Source organism: Pinus tabuliformis, chromosome 8 (assembly GCF_031772625.1).
Source record: "Pinus tabuliformis cultivar Carrire ecotype Pingquan chromosome 8, CPIR1, whole genome shotgun sequence".
Classification (NCBI taxonomy): domain Eukaryota; kingdom Viridiplantae; phylum Streptophyta; class Pinopsida; order Pinales; family Pinaceae; genus Pinus; species Pinus tabuliformis.
Genome location: NC_142294.1, coordinates 666,092,007 through 666,112,197, shown reverse-complemented (window position 1 = coordinate 666,112,197; position 20,191 = coordinate 666,092,007). Strand labels below are relative to the sequence as shown.

Genomic DNA, 20,191 nt, shown 5'->3' with positions numbered 1-20,191 from the left:
TGAGGATATGGAAAAGCTGTGCTGATGAGAATTCCTTCATTAATCTGTTTACTCTTGCTAGCTGCTTGTTTAGAACTGGATCTTTGAGGCTTTTCTTGTGTATTAGAGACCTTATCAGCAGTTCTGAATCTCCAAAAACTATAATTTCATTTGCGTTTCCTTTTCTGGTCAGTTGACAAGCTTTTAAAAGACTGAGTGCTTCCGCTTGATTGTTGGTTTTCAGCCCAAGTCCCCAGCTGAATTCCTCTTTTCTGCCATTCTGAAAGTAAATGACACCTCCTGCTCCTGACCTGCCTGGGTTTCCTTTCGAAGCCCCATCGAAGAAAATTGTACATTTACCTTGTGACTTCCACCAATTTTGAAAGTTGTCCGAGCTGTCTCTGTACTGCTAGTTTTCCTTGTGGTTTGGGCGGATGATGGCATATGTAGTTGGCATGGGTGTATAACCTTCCAGCCACGTCTTTTCTTCATTTCTGAGGTTGCTGTCTTTGACACTAGTTTGTCTCAGAGTTTCTAAGAGGAGATCCTTGGCCTGCCTGGCTACTGCTTCTGCATTTATGTCTTTTTGATTGAAGACAGCTTCATTCCTGGAGAGCCACAACTTCCAACAAACATATTTCGGTGCAGCGATCCATAACTTGTGCCAAAGAGATTTTTCGTTGATGCTGTGGGGGTACCGAGTTTTCCATGTCAAAAACAATTCTGTGATCTGACAGCGTGTTGGGGGACTCACATTCAGCCCTATTAAGAAGTTGTTCCACACTTTCTGAGCATACTCACAGTCAATAAACAAGTGGACTGCAGTTTCTGAAGCGTTCTTGCAGAGGACACAACGATGCGGACCTGCAAAGTTTCTTTTGCACAAATTGTCTCCGGTCAAGATTTTATTGTGGAATAAGGTCCAACTGAAGAAGTTGATCTTGGGAATGCTGAAGTTTTCCCATATCTGTTTCCAAACTGATTCCGGGTATTGTGACTCCTGTTTTTCTTGCATTTGAAAGTAGCCTTGTTTGACCGTGTACTCTCCTGTTTTTCCCCATCCCCATTTATCTTCCTCTTCCTTATGCACTGGTGTAAAATCTGTTATTGCCTCTAACAGAATTTTTGACTGTTCTTTTAAGTGGGTTGGGATGATTGGCAACGTCCAGCGCTGCCAGTTGCCATTGAGATCCCACTCTGCTATATCCTCAATTTTCCTTACTCCTTTAGAGATTAACCAGGCTCTCAACTCTGCTATTTCGTTGATGGTTGAGAGAGGGGAGTGATTCATGATTCGTTCTTTCCATAGTAGCGAATTTTTGCCATTCCCAGGAATTTTGTATAAATGGTTTCAGAAGAATTCGATCCCTCTGCAACACAGCCTCCAGGCCTGCGTTCCTCTTGGAGATTGCGCTGGATTGAAAGATGAGATTGGTTGCTTTTGTAAATATTTGAGGTTCAGCAACTGACTGATTGGGTGCGAAGGTTCTGTGATTAATTGCCACAGGAGTTTGCCTCCCAATGCCAGATTTGCGTGTTGGGGGTCGCGGATCTGAAGTCCGCCTTCAGCTATTGGGCGTTTCACAGTCTCCCATTTGATGAGATGGAAGCGATCTTTGTTACCTTTCCCTCCGCTCCAGAGAAAGTTTCGAATGATGCTGGATATTTGGTCAGTGATTTGTTTTGGAGCCAGCAGCAGCGAGGCTTGATATGTGGGCAGGGCAGAGAGCACGGATCGGATGAGGGTGAGTTTGCCTCCGGTGGTGAGCCAGACTCCGCCCCACGCTGTTATCTTATTTTTGAATTTAGATATCACTTCATCCCACAGTTGATTTCGATTGGAGCCCCTCGTCAACGGTAAGCCGAGATATTTGATTTTTTCCCACAAAGCATATCCTTTGAACCCCAGAACGTTGGCAATTCTGTCTGTAGTGTGCTGATCGATATTCCAACTGTATATTGCACTTTTCCTTTCACTGACTAATGCACCGGTGATGTTACAGTACTGTTGAAGAATGGTTTTGAAAGCGCTTGCAATTCTCATGGATGCGCCCCCCAACAGAATTGAATCATCTGCGAATAGCGCATGATTCACCGGGGCTATGCCTTGAACTATCCTTATCCCTGGAATGGTGCCAACTTGTTTCTCTTGGGTTAGCTTGCGACTTAGAACGTCTGCCATCAAGATGTATAGGAAGGGCGAAAGGGGGCAGCCCTGCCTCAATCCCCTGGTTGCTTGAAAAAATTCCGTTGGTCTGCCGTTCACCATTGGGGCGATCCAAACGTTTTCTGTACAAGCCTTGATGAGGCTTATGAAATCCTGTTTAAAGCCAAAAGATGCTAGAACCCTGAACAAAAAGGAGCGATTAACACGATCAAAGGCATTGCACATATCCAATTTAATGATCATACCTTGTTCTTTCCGGGTTAGGCTGGAATGGAGAGCTTCTTGAATCTGGATGACATTATCCAGAATTTGTCTGCCTTTTACGAATCCTCCTTGTGCCTGAGAGATGAGCTTTGGGAGGAGAGGCTTGATTCTGTTGGCCAGCAGCTTGGCCACAATCTTGTAAGATAAGTTGCAGAGAGAAATCGGCCTATATCTGTCAAAGGTCCTTGGGTTTGTTTCCTTGGGAATTAAGGCTAGGAAGGTAGAGTTTATTCCTCCTCCTACTTTTGCCTTCCTCAGGATTCCTCTTACCATTCTGAATAGGTCGTGTTTGATGATTTCCCAACAGATTCTGTAGAAGTGAGCTGAGAACCCATCGGGTCCTGGAGCTTTATCCGGTTCCATGGACCAGACTACATTGGTTATCTCCTCATCCGTGACTGGGCTCATCAGAGAGTCGTTGTCCTCCTCATTGACTAGGTTTGGGATGGTTGAGAGGAACTCCTCTGCGTCCTCCTCATTTCCATTTCTTTCCGCACTTAAAAGATTCTGAAAATGAGTGACAGCTGCTTCTTTGATTTGTGTAAATCCATTATACACCTGTCCGGTTGTGCTTGTTATCTCTGCTATGTGATTACGGGAGACTCGTGCCCTGCACTGTCTATGGAAGTATTTGGTGTTCCTGTCTCCAGATTTGAGCCACAAACTTCTGGACTTTAAACGCCAGTATTCTTCTTCTGTTCTGAAACAGCAATATGCTTTCCTTTGGGCAGTTTTTTCTATGTCTAAATCTGTGGGGGAGGGATCTTTCTCCTCCATTTCGAATTGGACTCTTTCCAGCTGAAGAACTGCTTCTTTCCTTTGGCTAGTTGGGGTTTGCAAAGATTTTTTAATCCAATCTTTCAGAGCTTTTTTGGTGTTTTTTATTTTTTGTTCCCACACATAACTTGGGGATCCATGAACAGCTATCCTCCAGGCCGTTTGAACAGTTTCATAGAATCCGTCTTTGCCTGCCCAGAGAGGGCTGAAGCGAAAAGGAAGAGGGCCGAGATCTTCTTCTTTTTTGATACAAAGTAAAACTGGCTTGTGATCCGATGTAAGCTTGGGGAGGATCTTAGAGAAAACCATTCTATTGTCCAGCATTAATGTACTGCTGATGAGAAACCTGTCCAGCCTAGCTGAGATTTGATTTTCTCCTGATCTGTTGTTGGACCAGGTGTATTTTCCTTTTATAGGTTTGAAGTCAACTAAGTCCCACTGTAAAATCAGATTGCCCACAGTGTTGACAAAGGGGTCTCTAGAATATATCCCTCCTCTTTTTTCTTTGGGGTCTAGTATGATATTCAGATCTCCTCCAATGACTATGTTTGAAGGGTTGATCTGCTCTATATAGGCCATTAGTGTCCTCCAACACTCTCTCTTTTCTTCATAGTGGACAGGAACATACAGATTAAAAAGAGCCAAGGAGAGATTGCTTACCGTGTGTCGCAGATCTGTGTGAATCCAATGTTGGGTCTCTGTGGATCGTTCCAAGGTGAATGAGCTTTTTGACCAAAACGTGCCTATTCCACCGGCCGATCCCCTTGCACTAACAGCCTTTCCTGAATCAAATTTCCATTTCAACATACTGGTGTTTAGAAGGGTTTCCCCTTCTACTTTGGTCTCTTGGAGCATAAGGATGTCCGCGGACTCCATCTTCAATAAGTCTTTGATAGCCTCTGCCTTGTTGGGATTACCCAGACCCCTACAGTTCCAAGAGATCAACTGCATCATTTACCACTTAAAGGGGTAGGCCCTCCTCCTTTGGAGGCCCTAGGCCTGATATTCCTCCCTAGTGTCATTTCGATGGTAGCTTGACTGCCGAGGGTTTTTTGTCTTTCTGACTCCTCTTCTCTAGTTTCCTTGTTTGATCTTCGTCCAGCCCTTTTTGTTGTCCTTTCAAATGTTTCATCATCTGATGATCCCATATTCTCTATGGTTTTCTTCTTTTTTTTTATTATATCTGCGTATGAAGGGGAAGAAAGATTGCTTGGGTTGGGGATTGGGTCATTACCTGGCTCCATGGTTTCAATATTCTCCTGCTGTGGTGGTTCTTCTTCCCCTGCTTCCGGAGGATCTGAAGGAGGCGTGAGGATTTCAAAGGGGTTTTTATCCCCCTCATTGCCTTTTGTTTCACTGCTTCCGGCGTTTTGGTTACTTGTGCTTCCATTATCTACTTTGTTCTCTGTCCCTTTAGCCTTGTTTTTGTTACTCTGTCTACTGAATGTTGTCTTCTTTGCCTGTTTCCATTGATCTTCTTTATCCTTCTCTGTTGTCTCCTCGTTTCTTTTTTTGCAGTATCTTGCAAAGTGCCCGTACTCATGACAGAATCGACACTTGAAAGGCAGTTGTTCGTAATCAAGCTCTTGTATGTGTGTCCAGTTTGCCACTGATAGCTGAATCGCTTCGGGGAATCCTGTTTCCAGATCGACCTCCACGCAGATTCGGGCACAAGAGTATTGATCCTTCCTCGAGGCCTGGTCTATGTATTTTCCAAGTGTGTTTCCTATGGATTGAAGTGAGCTTTGATTCCAGCAGTGCAGGGGAAGATGCGGGAGGCGCACCCAAACAGGAACCGCCTTGGGCACGTCTTGCGCTGGATCAAAATCAGTAGACCATTTATTCAAGTAGAGTCCTTGAGGCCCCATGAAGTATGACCCGTTTCTGAAAATCAGGCCTCTGTCCTCTGTACTGTCGAACAAGAAAACGAAGAACCCTTTGCCTACAAAATAGATCTTGATTCCTTCATTTACCAGGGGTAGCCAATTCCTTTTAACCCATTCTTCGACTGCTCTCGGGGATGGCCACAACCCGGTGAACTGGCCGATCAAACCTTTTTCTGCTAGATTCAGCGCAGATCTATAGATTTCCTCCTCTGGTAAGGCCACCTTGGGTATACTGTCCAGTTTTTTGACGAATTTTTGCTGCGGGCCTGTGACCTGACGTTTTCCTGTTGCAGATACAAGAGCCTTGAAGGCTTCGATCTCCGGTGGAAAGGGGGGAGGGGCCGCAGGGCCGCCTCCAGGCTCCATGAGGGAGAGCGCAAGCGGGGTCGCTCAGAAGGCGCGGCTAGGGTTGCAGCGCGGCAGCTCAGAGCGCGATTTGGACTTAATATATTTTATGAATTTTAATAATAAAAATTATCAGTTTTAATTTTGAATAATATTTATAAAATTCTTAAAACTATTTAAGTTATTATGTTTATATTTTAAATGTTTTGATATTAATATTTTTTTGTGATAATTGAGGTTGAATAAATAATTGAGCTAAGAGGTTTATTCTATAGCCTAGTATGATATGTAAAGTTGTCTATCTATCGTTAAAGTTAAAATTTTGTTCATGTTGGGGAAATATTATTTTTTTTAATTCTAAAATAAAAAATATGGGCTCATAAAAAAATTTGCACGTGAAAAAATTGGATCCCTCTAGCTCACATTAGATCCGTATTTAAAATGGATCTATGTTGGCTAATAAGATAACTCGGAAAGTGATAGTATGAAAATTGAGAAAAAATAAATCACTTAAGTTGAGTATGAATTTTGCCTAACTAAATTTTCAGTAATAAGTTGATGATGTTGAAGAAATTGTGAGAAAATGGTGATACTTCGTGGTGTATTCAAAATAACAGCCCTTTTCGAAGAGTGAAGAATGATAAGAGGACGAGGATCGATATGTTAACAACATCAAGGAATGACTTTGAGGCATATGATAGGTAACAAGCATGTCCGTTTTTAGAAAACTTTCGAGGTAGAGGTTAGTTTCAAGGCTTTGTGGGAGGACAATGGAGTATATGCTATTGGGTTTCTAGTTTCTTTTATTTAAGTTAGGAAGTTGATAGTTTGAGAGTCCCAAGGCTCGGCAATTTGGGTTAAAACGATGGTAACCCAATTCAACTTTACTAATTGAGTTAGTTGTTTATTTCTTCTAGTTACTAGGGTTTATATAGCAACATAATGTCAAAAAAAAGTTCTAAGGGGAAAGAAGAAAGGAGAAGTAAGAAGTGCAATACGTCCTTAGGAAAGGATTCTACCACTGCAAATAGCGTGCAAGAGGTAAAAGGGAAACCATTGAAGTCCTTGAGACTACAAAAGATGTAATAGAATATTGAGAGGATCAGATTAAAGAAGAAAAAAAAAAAATTATCATGAAAATAACTCAAAGAAGAAATAATGTGTTGGATTGTATATTGAGAGGATCAGCTTAAAGAGAAAAAGAGTAAACTGTCATGAAAATAACTCAAAGAAAAAATAATATGTTGGATTGTAGACATGAGATTTTTTTATGACATAGGAGATGAATCTCTTTCTATAAAATAAACTTACTAGATAGTAAAGGAAATGGTAACCTACCCCATAGTAGTGCAACAAACACGTCAAGAAATCATATATATAATTGAATAGTTGGAAGGGAAATTTGAAACTATCTGTCGACCTATGTTTAACCTAAAATTTATGGTTTCTCGAATGACTGAAGATGATGAGACCCGTCGATCTAAACACCGGCATCGCCTGGCTATAATCCAATATGCATTGACGAAGATCCCCGTCCTCTTACCATAGTTGAAGAAGAAGAAAGGGATATTAACTAATCAATTGAACTAACCTCTCGATACAATTTGATGTTGAAATTGTCTCCCACTTTGCAATTTATATTTTCTATTGTAGATTGATATTTATTTTTGTAGCGCTAGTATTTATAGTGGTAAAGAGCATGGTTCTATTACAATGTAAAGATATTTATAATTATGCTCCATTAAAGGCGGAATTGGTATTCTTTTTACTAAATCTTTTTATAAATGCGAATAATATGTGTGTCTCTGTAATATAAAGTTATAATAAGATTTGAATTTATAATAATAATAATAATAATAATAATAATAATAAATAAGATTTGGATTTATTATAATAATAATAATATACTTTTATTTTATTAAATGGGATTTTATTTTTTTATTTTTTTTAATTATGTTATTATAAAATTATTTTTATAATGAATATTTATTCAAAATTTAAGTATATAGAGTTATGGGTTAAACATATCTTCTTTTAAAAAATGAAAATATGAAAGATAAAAATGAGAATATTTTTTCATATCAATTAGTTAAGAAAGAAATGAGATATGTTTCATTAATTTATTTTAATTTTTGAAATTATTAATTAAACTAATTTTGAAGCAGAGAGGTACTATTTATAGTCCAATATGGGAGAGATGTTTATGCCAAGAACCTAGTATGGGAGAGATGTTGTCACATAAAGTTACATTTTAAAATAGCAAAATAATAATTTAAATTAACAAATTAAAAATAGTAATAACAAAAGAAATTAATGTCGGCCATAATTAAAATACTTTAATTGGCACCTTAATTTTACATAATTTTATATAGCAATATAAAGTAACCGAAAGTATAAAAAAAAAAAAAAAAAAAATGCTTTTATTACGAGGAAAAAATGTAATTTCTTTAGTACCTAATATGGAGATGAGTAAGAAAAACTAATTCACTTTTTACTACCAAGATGTAATGTAATTTATTCACTACTTAATATGTAGATTACAGGAAATAGTATTATTGATATTACTTGATGGAAAAACTAATTCACTTTTTATTACCAAGAAGAAATGTAATTTCTTCACTACTTAATATGTAGATTATAGGAAATAGTATTATTGATATTACATGGTGCTAAGTTTACATGTGATATTTAAAGCAAAAATATATTAATAATAAAAAATATTTTCATGTCAACCATAAGTAAAATATTTCAGTCTCCATATTAAATAACATAATTTTATATCTACTTTACATATAGAAAAAAAGTAATTTAAGTAAAAACTTCTTATATTTTGGCTTTCCATAACTAGAGAGGTGTAATTTATTTTATTTCTAGTATGGATTTGATATATAAGGTTTTAAAAATATGAATAATAAAGAAAATTTTAATGTATATTTTAAACAAAATTTTTCAATACCTAGGTTTAGTAAAATATTTTAACATGAAACATATATAGAGAAAGGAAAGATTGAGAGAATTCTTATTCCATTAATAGTTGCTTTCTAATTTAATGTATGAGAGATATTTGTGATTCTTTCAATCTTGAGTATGAATTTGATATGTAATGTTTTAGAAAATATTAATAATAAAAGTAATTAAATGTATGCATACATGGAAAAAATATGAGGGGACATGTTTCAACATTTTAATATGGAGTGTAGAAATGGCAAGAAATGTGTTACTACTGAAACAAGAGATACAAATTTCTTCTATAATTTGCGGAATAGAAAATCACAAGACAAAAACACATGCAATGACATGCAACCATCAAAACACAAGGAACAAAATGATTTATGGGAACCGAACTCTGAAAAACCCCTTTTCTACTTTTCATTAATCAGATAAGAATGAGAAACTATTACAATGTCAAATTCAAGTTCTGAAGCATAACCTGCCCTGTAAAATTGCTCTATACAATCCCACCAACTTCCTCCTATTTCCTTGGTCAATCCTCAATAAATTGAACTTCTAAAGAATAGGGGAGTTCCCTATTTCCTTGCGCAATTACAATGGAATTGATCACCTTCTTAATTGCCAAACCTATACACTCAACTAGTATACGGTTGATAATTACAATGTATTTTTCCTCCACTGCAACTAGGCAATTCGAATTCCATGCACGTCTATGATACTTTTAGCTAATTGAATAGTTAGTTGAGAGATCACTGAGTTGAGAAAAATCTTAACTACTCACCTGGCCTTCAAGTGATTCTATTAATGACTAGATCTTAGTTAACTGAGTTCAATTGAAAATAAATGAACTAGATTTGCTAAATTTTAGCAATCACTACATTCACAACTCTACTCCATGCCTACAAACTGGAATTTGTTGATCTAACTAGGTGACAAGGTCATGTCACTCAAGCTAACTGCAATCCAAGTCATCCTGCTAATGTGGGAAATCGAATTTCTCCATTTGATTAAGGCACAATTCAAATGGAGACTTTTCTTGCTAGATTTCTAACACTCTCTCTTAGCAAGAAAAGGGTTCTACAAAACCCCTATCCTGCACCTATGGTACTCGAAGTTTCCACTTGACAATGCCTTTGTAAAAATATCTACATCCTACTCCTTAGTGGGAATGTACTGAAACATCGTGATTCTCCTTTGCACACAATCTTTCAATTGATGATACATAATATCAATGCACTTGGACTTGTCATGAAATCTTGGATTCGCAGAGAGTTTGATACAAATTTGGTTGCCACAATAAATCATTGTTGGATCCATCTCTTGATTAAAAATACCAACAAGAATTTTCCTCATCCATATGGCCTCCCATTTTTCTTGACTTGCAGCCATGTACTCAGCCTCGACTAAGTTCAATGCCACAAACCTCTATTTCCTGCTATACCAAGAAATAATTGTAGAACCAAAACTAAAGATAACTCTTCAAGTACTATTCTTATCGGATGGATTGCATGCCCAATCTACATTAGTGAATCCTTCAACCTTCACACCATCTGTCCTCATCTACCACAACCCATAATTTGTTGTGCCTCTGAGGTATCTAAGCACAAGCTTCATTGCTTTCTAGTGAATCTTGGAAGGATTCAACATAAATTGACTCAATTGATTAACTGCAAATCGTATGTCAAGCCTTGGGTTCACCAAATACATCAATGACCCCACAATTTGTATGTAGATGGTAGCACCTACTGCCACTCCTAGAAAATCATCCTCATTCCCTCCATTTTTTAGCTAGAGTGTCCATATGCTTGCAATCCTGCATATGAAATCTCTGAAGTATTTTAGAGGAGTACTTCCACAGGGGCTTAACCCAATGAAACTTGAACATAGCACGTGCGTTTGTGGCATACTAAACAATACCCTTAATTTGACTACATTTTGGAAAGTACCTCTAAAAACTAAAATTATTTAACCCCCTACCAATACAAACCCAATATACCTTCCCAATTAAGAAAACCCCTACTTTCACTAGATATTGTAGGTATCCATTTCTTTATTAACATTTTTTATACCCCTTTATATTTTTTCATTTACTTTGAGCTCCATTTTTTATACTTGTCAATATAAAAACCCTTTACCCCCTATTATATGCTCAATATATTGTGTCATTTTTCCCTCAATATATATCCCTAGATATGAATGCACATGGTATGGTATTTCTCCCCTAGTGAATCCCCCATGAGTAGTTTCCCTAACTCGCAAACAACTCTCCATCTCCCTTCCATACCTCTAACCCAAGGAAGTGATGCATTCATCCCATGTACTTCATCCTGAATTCTCTTGCAAGGTCCTCCTTGCAAGAGTGTACCAATTTCTCATCCCTTGTAACTATCAAGTCATCAACATACAATACCAAGATAAGCAACTTTCCATCTATCAAAATGTGATAGAGATTGACTTATTCTTCACTTTTTGTGAAGTCCAGCGCATTGTGATATGTGTCAATTTGAGTGTACCATGCTCGGGGTGCCTATTTGAGAACATAAAGGGCTCTCCTAAGTCTACACACATGTGTCTCTTTATCATATGTCTCAAACCCCTCAGGATTCTCTATCTAAATCTCTTCCTCAACCACTCCATTGAGGAATGTAGTCTTCACATCCATCTAGTGGATCTTCCACCCCATCTATGTAGCTAATTTTAGAATGGTTTTAATTGAGGAATATATTGCCATAGGGGAAAAAATTTCCTCATTGTCAACTCGCTCTACATTTGAGAAGAATTTGGCCACAGATTTGGGCTTGTATTTCTCAATGCTATCATCAACTCCATGTTTCACTCTGTAAATCCATTTAGAACCAACCATTAACTTTCTCTCTATTGTTGTAACCACCTCCCATACATTATTCTTCATGATGGAGTCATATTTCTCCACTATGGCATCAACCTACAGTGGTGAAGAAACTTTTTCCTCAAACAAGGAAGGTATGACTCAATGAATTTTAGCATGAGAGCCATATGACCAGTGTATCTAGATGGTGACCTCATCTGCCTGTAAAAGGATGTAGGAGCTCCCACATTCTCCCTAGACTATTGCACCATCCTATCATCCTCTTTGGTTCTCTTCCTCCCCTCTCTCAAAGATTTTGGTTGAGTGTGTGCCTCCACTCGGCCTCAACATGTGGCTACTCCACAGCATCTTGAAGCTATGTCTGAGGACCCTCCTTTGGATCTATAAGCTCCTCTTATGGTGAGATACTCAACTCTCACTCTAGAGAGCATCTCATAGCCTTATCATTATCAAATTGACATCTCTCCTCACAAGTGTCATCCTGAGTGAGGGAAAATACACTGGGTAATTATGTGGCATATTTGTGTATCCTACAAAGATGACCATCGCAATTGTAGGCTCCAATTTCTTTCTACTATCCTTGGAGACGTGATAATACATAGTAGCTCCAAAAATTAGAAAATGGGATACATCAGGCTTGCTACCAGAGAAATCTTCTTCGAGTGTGATCATGGCAAGTATTCTGTGAGGGCTTCTGATCTAGAAATAAAATGCAGTGTTGCATGATTCTTCCCATAGATGAAATGCTGATGCTTGATCATGCAACATGGCTCTTTCTTCTCCCACTATGCTTATTTTTTCCTTTCAGTCACCCCATTTTATTGTGGGTTATGAGGTGTTATTAGTTTTCTTCTAATATCGTCTTAGGAACAAAATTCCTTGAAGTTGTTAGATATAAATTCTCCTCCATTATCACCTTTCAAGGATATTAATTTCTGACCAGTCTCCTTTTCAACCAATGCTTTGAATTCAACAACTTTGTAAAAAACTCCATCCCTTTTCCTCATGAACAAGATCCAACATTTTCGAGAAAATCCGTTGACAAAAATCACTAGTACTTGTGTTTTGCTATAAAGGATGTATAAAACGGTCCACACACATCAAAGTGCACTCACTCCAAGATTTCTCTAGCTTTGTTATCATGGTCCTTGAAGGTGGATTTGACACATTTCCCCAGTGTGCATCTCTTATAGACATCATGTTGGTTAAGGTTTCATTCCGGGAGATCGATCGTAATCCATTGCATGATTTTTAAGGTCCCATGGGGTAAGTGTCCCATGCACCTATGCCAAAGTTCTCCAACATCTTGACTCTACACATTTTATGCTTTGCTAATTAGTGTAACACAAGCATCCACCTCAACTTTGAAGATATTTTTCACTCTAACTCAAATATGTTTCACTTTCCCTATAGATACTTGCTTCAAAAAATATTTTCCCTTGCTGAACACAATATCATAACCTCTGTCCTCTAATACAGCTACATAAGTCAAATCATTATTTAGCCTAGGTACATACATAACATCTTTTAGATGAAGATGGTAGCATGACTCCCTCATAAAGGGGAAAATACCAATTCCCTTGATACCTCCCATCATCTCCAAGTTCTATGTGTATCTTGAGATCCTTTTCCGATATGCTACTGAAGAAGTCTTTCAATATTTCCATATGGAATGATGCACCAAAATCTAGGTACCACACACTCCCCATTATAGTGCTTTCCATACATGCAATCAAGATGAATTCCAATACGAATTGGGAGGTGAGATCATCACCTCTTGCTCCTCCTGAGGTCTTCTTATTGGATTTCTTGTGCATTTTATCTTGTTGAGGTCCTTCTTCTTGCCATTGTTCTAGTTGGACTCAGGATTTCCATGGGTCTTATTTCCCTTGACCTTCTTTCTCTTTCCTACCAAGGCAAACTTTTCTTCATCCTCAACTTTTGGTGTTACTCCATCTCTAGTGTTCATTTTGATTTATTCCTACACCAAATCGGACTAAAGTCTCTCCTAATTTGGTAATTTTCCCCTACCATTTACAAAGTCTTGGTAACTATGCCAGGATTTTGGAAAGCCTAGGAGAGCTATGATCACTAGCTTAGTTGATGGCACATTTTCTCCATCTCCTCCAAGCTCATCTCAAACCTGAGTGAATTTGGAGAGGAATTAATCAATGGTTTCTTTTTTCAACATTCATATGTTTTTGAGCTCATCCCTCAATGACAATTTGCTGGCATCACTTCTATTTTTCAACAATTCAGTGAAGGTATTCCACATAGCAAATGGATTTTCATTGCCATGTGAATTTGAGACTATGTGGTCTCTCACACCCTCCAAGATTATCCTCTTAGCTTTTGCAATATCCTTCTTCCATTGAGTTAATTGTTATGCATCCGATGTTGCAAGTTTTGCAATGTTAGTTTGGGTGTATTCCAACACTCCATTATCATCAATTACAACTTCCGCCTTGTCCTTCCAATGTATAAAATTCGAGCTTCACTCTAGGGCATACTCGAATATCAATTCTTTGAAAAACATTTTCCCACATGAAAGAAAATTGCTTCAATGATTCCACAATTCAAAATTTCTGAAGGAGGATATCTATTTACTTATTTCTATAGTGTTTTCAAGTTCTATTACCATGTATAAATGGAAAGAAATTTCTACTACTGATGAATTCAAATTGAAGACAACAAATACAAGTTTATTATACAATATACGGAATAGAAAATCATAAGATAGAAACACATGTAATGACATGCAACCATGAAAACACAAGGAACACAATGATTTACAGGGGTACCCAAATGGGAAAAACTCCTCCGCTACTTTTCATTTATCAGATGAGAATGAGAAACTATTACAAAGTCAACTTCAAGCTTTGAAGCACACCCTGCACTATAAAATTGTTCTCCTGCTTAATGACTATCTCTGGCCAACACTTAGCCTATTCAAGCCCACCAATTTCCTCCTATTTCCTTGCGCAATCCTGGAGAAATTGAACTCCTAAAGAATACGAGAATTCCCTATTTCCTTGTGCAATTCCAAGGGAATTGATCACCTTCTTAATTTCCAAGCCTATACACTCAACTACTATATAATTGATAATTACAATGTGACTTTTCCTCCACTACAACTAAGCAATTTGAATTCCATGCATGTCTCGGCTATTTTTGGCTGACTGGATAGTTAACTAAGAGATGAGTGAGTTGAAAACAATATTAACTACTCTATTGACTTTCAAATGACTCTATTAATAACTGAACTAGATTGCTAAATTTTAGAAATAATTATATGCACAACTCTACTTCAATCCTAAAAACTTGAATTTGTTGATCTAACTAGGTGATAAGGCCATGTGACTCAGGCTAGCTGCAATCCATGTCATCCTGCTGATTTGGAAAATCAAATTTCTCCAATTGACTAAGGCACAAGTCAAACAAAGGATTTTCTTGCTACAATTCCGACATGGAGAAGCTGAATTATTAATAAAATATTTCAATGTGAGCTACATATATACTATACCGGAATAGATCCATCTTAACTCTATGCCAATAGGGATTAAAAGTATTTTCACTGTAAACGATGTTTGCATTTCAAGATATTTGATCCCTTATGATGCTTGCTATATCCATAGTTAAGATAGATCTAGGCTAGTGTAGTAATATAAACATTTTTAATGATATAAGATAAATTAGATGGAAATGTTAAGTATTAAAAGTATAAAAGATAGAAGTGAGAATAGTTCACCTAGTTGATTCACTACAAATTATTGTAGATAATATAAATTAGTTAGGAATTGAGTGAGATATGTTTCATTAAAAGAAAAGAAAATATGATTTAGAATGTAAGATTTGAATATTATTATTTTTTTAAGGTGAAATATTATCATATTCATATATATATATATATATATATATATATATATTAATAATTTTGTATTTATTTTAAAATTTTATGAAATTAGTTTTGAAATTATTAATTACAATATGTTTTTTTGTGATGTAAACATTTGTAATGATATAAGATAAATTTGAATTTGTAATATAAAAACCTTTTTAAATGTTGGAAAAAACTTCATGCTAAATATGGTTTGATTCATCTCAACTTCTAATAGATATGAGCATATGATCATAGATGTATGTTTGATTTCAAATGAATCACTATGCAATTTTTTATCTCTCTTCGTACCCTTTGGGTGGAGAAATTAAATGAAATGGCTTGTAGGGCCCATTTTAGTTGAACATTGCAATTTGGATATTTTGGGCCCAAAATTTTCTAGATCCATTTTGATGGCACATGACAATTTCTAAGGTCAAAACTTTGGGAGCATAGCTTAAATATCGTCGATGTTGTTCTACACAGTGAGACCTTTCCTATGGTGCTAAAATCATCACAAGTGAAGGTAATATCTAGAAGTTATTCCTCTTACAAGCTAACCTACCTTACTGATCAACACACTATTAAGTAGATACCATGTCATCCCCCATATCTCACGTGTGGGTATAGCCACATGTGGATTTTCAGGAATATTCTCAAAGGTACAAAACTTATAACTATTTGAGGGTTTAGGCATGAAAAAAACTAACCCTATCCATCTATTAGGCTATGCTAAATAGTGATATACCAAGAAGATAGGATGCCCCATACTTTATTATTATACCTAGTGAAGGGGATGATAAGATAGATCCTACAAGGATGAAGGCCATCATGAATTGGCCAAATCCTATTAATATAATCAAAGTTGGGTTATTTTTTGGGGAAACATGATTCTTACGGAATTTCATATTGTCATTTTTAGTGGTATGTCACTACTCCACACCATAACAACTTGTGGTAAGAGTTTCCAATGGGGAAAGAATCATTGGATTTTTTTCATGTCCTAAAATGAAATATTAGTCAAGCATCAATCCTTTCTTTTCCCAACTTGTATAATACTTGCAAAGTGCAGATTCATGTGAGGGGATATATATATATATATGTATATATATATATATATATATATATATATATATATATATATATATATATATATATATATATATATATATATTATTCTTTGAACTAATTTTTAAAGGCTTTATATGTGATTTAATTGTTAGAGCTTGATCTACATGTACTCCTAGAAGTTTACCTATTAAAGTAGATTAGTATACATAAAATATTAGCTTACCGTGAAAACGACTCCTCCTTTTCCTATTCCTTTTCGAAGAAACCTCCATTTATCATCCATTTCTCTATGCATATAGTACTAGCATGGTTTATATCTTGCACTGAACCAACTAATTCTACAATTTTGGCACCAAAAAATCCTTAGGAAAATAATTAAACTAGCCTAGATCCTTCTTAACTCCAGATCTATCAGGCACCGAGAGGGATCAAATTTCTCAAGGTGAAAGCCTATTTTTTAACTGAAAAACTTGAGGAAGGTTTGCAGCTTGAGATATTTGATCCCTCTCATATCTTGATAGATCCGAAGTTAAGATGTGTAACATGCCTCCTCTCATATCTACCCACTTTCATCATCTTACCCGAGTAAATATGAGCTAAGGGGCTACTATGATGGGAATCAAACTCCTATATGACCTTAAGGAAATGGAGTCGAAAACTTAAGACCTTACAGACTTCTATTAGGTGCTATAGGCCCTGTAGGAGCAGCCCAACCCCTCCAGGTGTCAAACCCTTGAGAGGACTCTCTCTTTCACTAATTTAGAGCCCCATTCTCTCCCTTTCCAAGCTCTCCAAGTCACTCAAAGCCTCCATTTTCTCTCATGAGCCTTCCTGAGTGCGACTATAGCCATTTTATTCTAGTGCGATACCAGGGACTATGCGATTTAAGGCTATTTTCCAGGGTTGGGGCTTAGTCTCTACCCATAAATCTATGAAACTTTTAGAACTAATAACATACATGAAGACAATGCTTTTGATAACAAAATTGATCAAATATTTTACCTACCCTGGTCTAATCATGACTAAATTGCATCAAACACTCAGTAAATATGCAACCTGCAGGTCATGAATGTAAGTTTGAACATAAGGGATTGAAAACTTATCAGAGGTTTAACAGGAAGGGTCATTTCCTTCTCACATTAGTGTTTATAATGCCAGTTAGGTGTTGCATTCATTATTCATTGAGTTTCAAATAAATACATGAAAAGAGCCATGACTGAGAAATGTCAAATAACCATGCTTATAACCAACATATAATGTGATAAATAACAATGAGAGAACAACCATTAAATACACATAATATCTAGTAGATTTCTCATCAAAAGCAAGAGGAACTTAGATCTTATTAAACATAGGAAAAAGCCAACTAGGTTTGGGACTTCCACGTACCAACTGACCATAAATTGGCTGAATCAAACCTTTCTTTCAACCAATGACCCCCGTGCCATATTCCAAGCATGAATGTGGGATCTCGTGGGCTAAACCAATCCATAAAAAACCAAGGAAACCATAGGCTAAACCACCTCAACCATCACCATACCATGACCTCACCTAAATCGATACTGAGATAACCAAACCAAAGTAAGCTTGGATGCCTCAAAATTTATTCTCTAATACCTTGAGGAATTTTCATGTCTCCACCTTAGACTTTACTGTGTATCCTGTCATTACCAGTCAAGGGATTCCTAGGTCTTTGGGAATTTTCTTGAGACCACCCCACCCAGATCTAAAATATTCCGGCAATGCAAAGCTCAAACTAAGAAAAGTCTCATCACACCATAGCTATCTAGAAAGGGAAAGGCTAGGCTAAAAACCACTATAAACAACTGGCAAAATTCATTCCATTGACAACAAAAGGACCAAATACCAACATGCACATACCATGCATGTCAAGACTAGTTAGGAAATCATACATGCAACCTTTTACTTGAAATTATTCCTACTGAAGCTTATTGATCCAACTTTTTCTTTCTTGATCATTGTCCTTTATTTTCTTTCCTTGTCCTTCCTTTTCTTTCCTTGTCCTTCCTTACTTTCTTGCTTTCCTTCTCCTCTCAGTGCTATTCTCCTCTTTGAGACTAATTCAAAAACTAAACTGACAAAAAGGCTCCCAACTGATGCTCTGATGTATTTTTATCATTCATGCCTCTAATTTCTTCCATTTTCCATTATTTTCCTTCATTTTCCTCCTCACATGCAACCTGTGAACTTTCACCTTCCTTTTCTCCTAATTCCATTTATTTTCATAAAATAAATGTTGATTAATGCATATTTTCCTTTCCAAATCCTTTTCCATTTCCTTTGCCAATTTCCCTTAGCGATAAACACATTAACTGATGCTCACTAGGATATTTTTCTCAACATTCAACTTGGAATAAGTGTCCCTTAACCATGGTCTTATTTTTCCTTTATTAAATTTTATTACATGAACTTTCAAGTGGGGTCTATTAGAAAACCCTCCTCCTTAGGGGAACACCGTCCTTGGTTTTCTGCGACACCTACAACCAACAAAACTGCTAAAAAGCAAAACATACTACCCATGGAATTTATAACCCAGCTTGTTGCAAATATTTACAATAACAACTTGCTCAAAGGAAAACTGTCATGGCAAACATGACAACATGATGACCGTATGCTTATTGGAGCTTTATAACACAACTCATGGCAGTATTTTGAATAGAAACCTTGCATAAATACGTAGAATACCAAAAACTCATTTGCCTCCGCTAGAAAACAATGAAAGATACATAGCCCGCATCTAATCATTCATCTCCCATGTAGCTTAATCGGGCCTAAATTGCTTCCACTACACTTTAACTTGCTTGATTTCTCTATTCCAGACCATGAAATGTTTTCGCTTCAATATGCACTGAGGTTCTCGATGGAATTCTCCTTCTTTCTCCACCTGTAATACAAACCAATCAATAACATGATCAACATCCTTTACATATATTTTAAACAATGAAACATGAAAAACATCATGGCCTTTCACTATCGGATGCAGTGCAAGTCTATAGGCCACTGGTCCAATCCTCTAAAGGATCTCAACAAGCCTGCAATACCATGTTACAAACTTCACACATGATCGAATCCTCAAGGAGCTCTTCTTGGGTTTGATGTGTAAATACACATGCTCCCCAACCTAAAAATCATTCAATTCCCTGTTCTGGTCTACCTAACTCTTTCTCTTGTTCTATGCCACCTTTAGATTCTTATTTATAACTTGCATTTCCTATTCCATGTCTGCCAACATGTATGATCCAATAAGTACCATATTCATTAGATCACTCCAACTAATGTGAGTGTTACAACTCCTCCCATACAATGCCTCAAACACACTCATAGTCAGTGACTCTTGATACCCGTTGTTATAACCAAACTCAACCAATGGAACATACTCCTCCAATCTCCTCTGCTAGTGTATCACATACATCCTCAGCATATCCTCCAATATCTTCTTTCCTCTCTCTGTATGTCCATCTTTCTATGGATGATAAGTTGTACTAAAGGCCAACTCTGACCCTAAACCTACAAAAAACTCATTCCAAAAATTGGAAGTGAACTTGCCATCCCTATCTAACACAATATTCTTCGGAACACCATGCAATCTCATGATCTCCCAAATGAAGACTTGTGCTACCTCACTAGCTGAATATGTAGTCTTTACTCGAATGAAGTGAGATACATTCCTCTACCTGTCTACAAAAACATGGTATAATCATGATGCCTCGATGTCCTCGGAAGACCTGTAATGAAATCCATGGAAATGACCTCCCATTTCCATTATGGAATCGAAATAGGCTGAAGCAACCCACTTGGACGCTCACACTTTGATTTCACCTGCTAAAATTTGAAGCATCTAGCCACAAATTCTTCCACTTCCTTCTTCAGATATGTCCAATAGTAAAACTTCTTCACTGTTGTGAATGTCTTATGATATCCTAGGTGATCTGAACATGTCTTTACATTAAACTCCCTTAAGATAAGGTTCTTGAGTTCACTGTCATCCGACACATAAATCTTGT

The 20,191-nt window shown here is 36.9% G+C and overlaps 1 protein-coding gene across 1 annotated transcript; it reads right to left on the bottom strand.

The window, feature by feature from the left end:
* Window positions 1–388: 388 nt before the first annotated feature.
* Window positions 389–1,270, bottom strand: LOC149237335 (uncharacterized). Its single transcript, XM_089369236.1, has one exon. The coding sequence runs from the start codon at window positions 1,268–1,270 to the stop codon at window positions 389–391; it is 882 nt and encodes a 293-aa protein (XP_089225362.1).
* Between the last annotated feature and the right edge of the window lie 18,921 nt (window positions 1,271–20,191).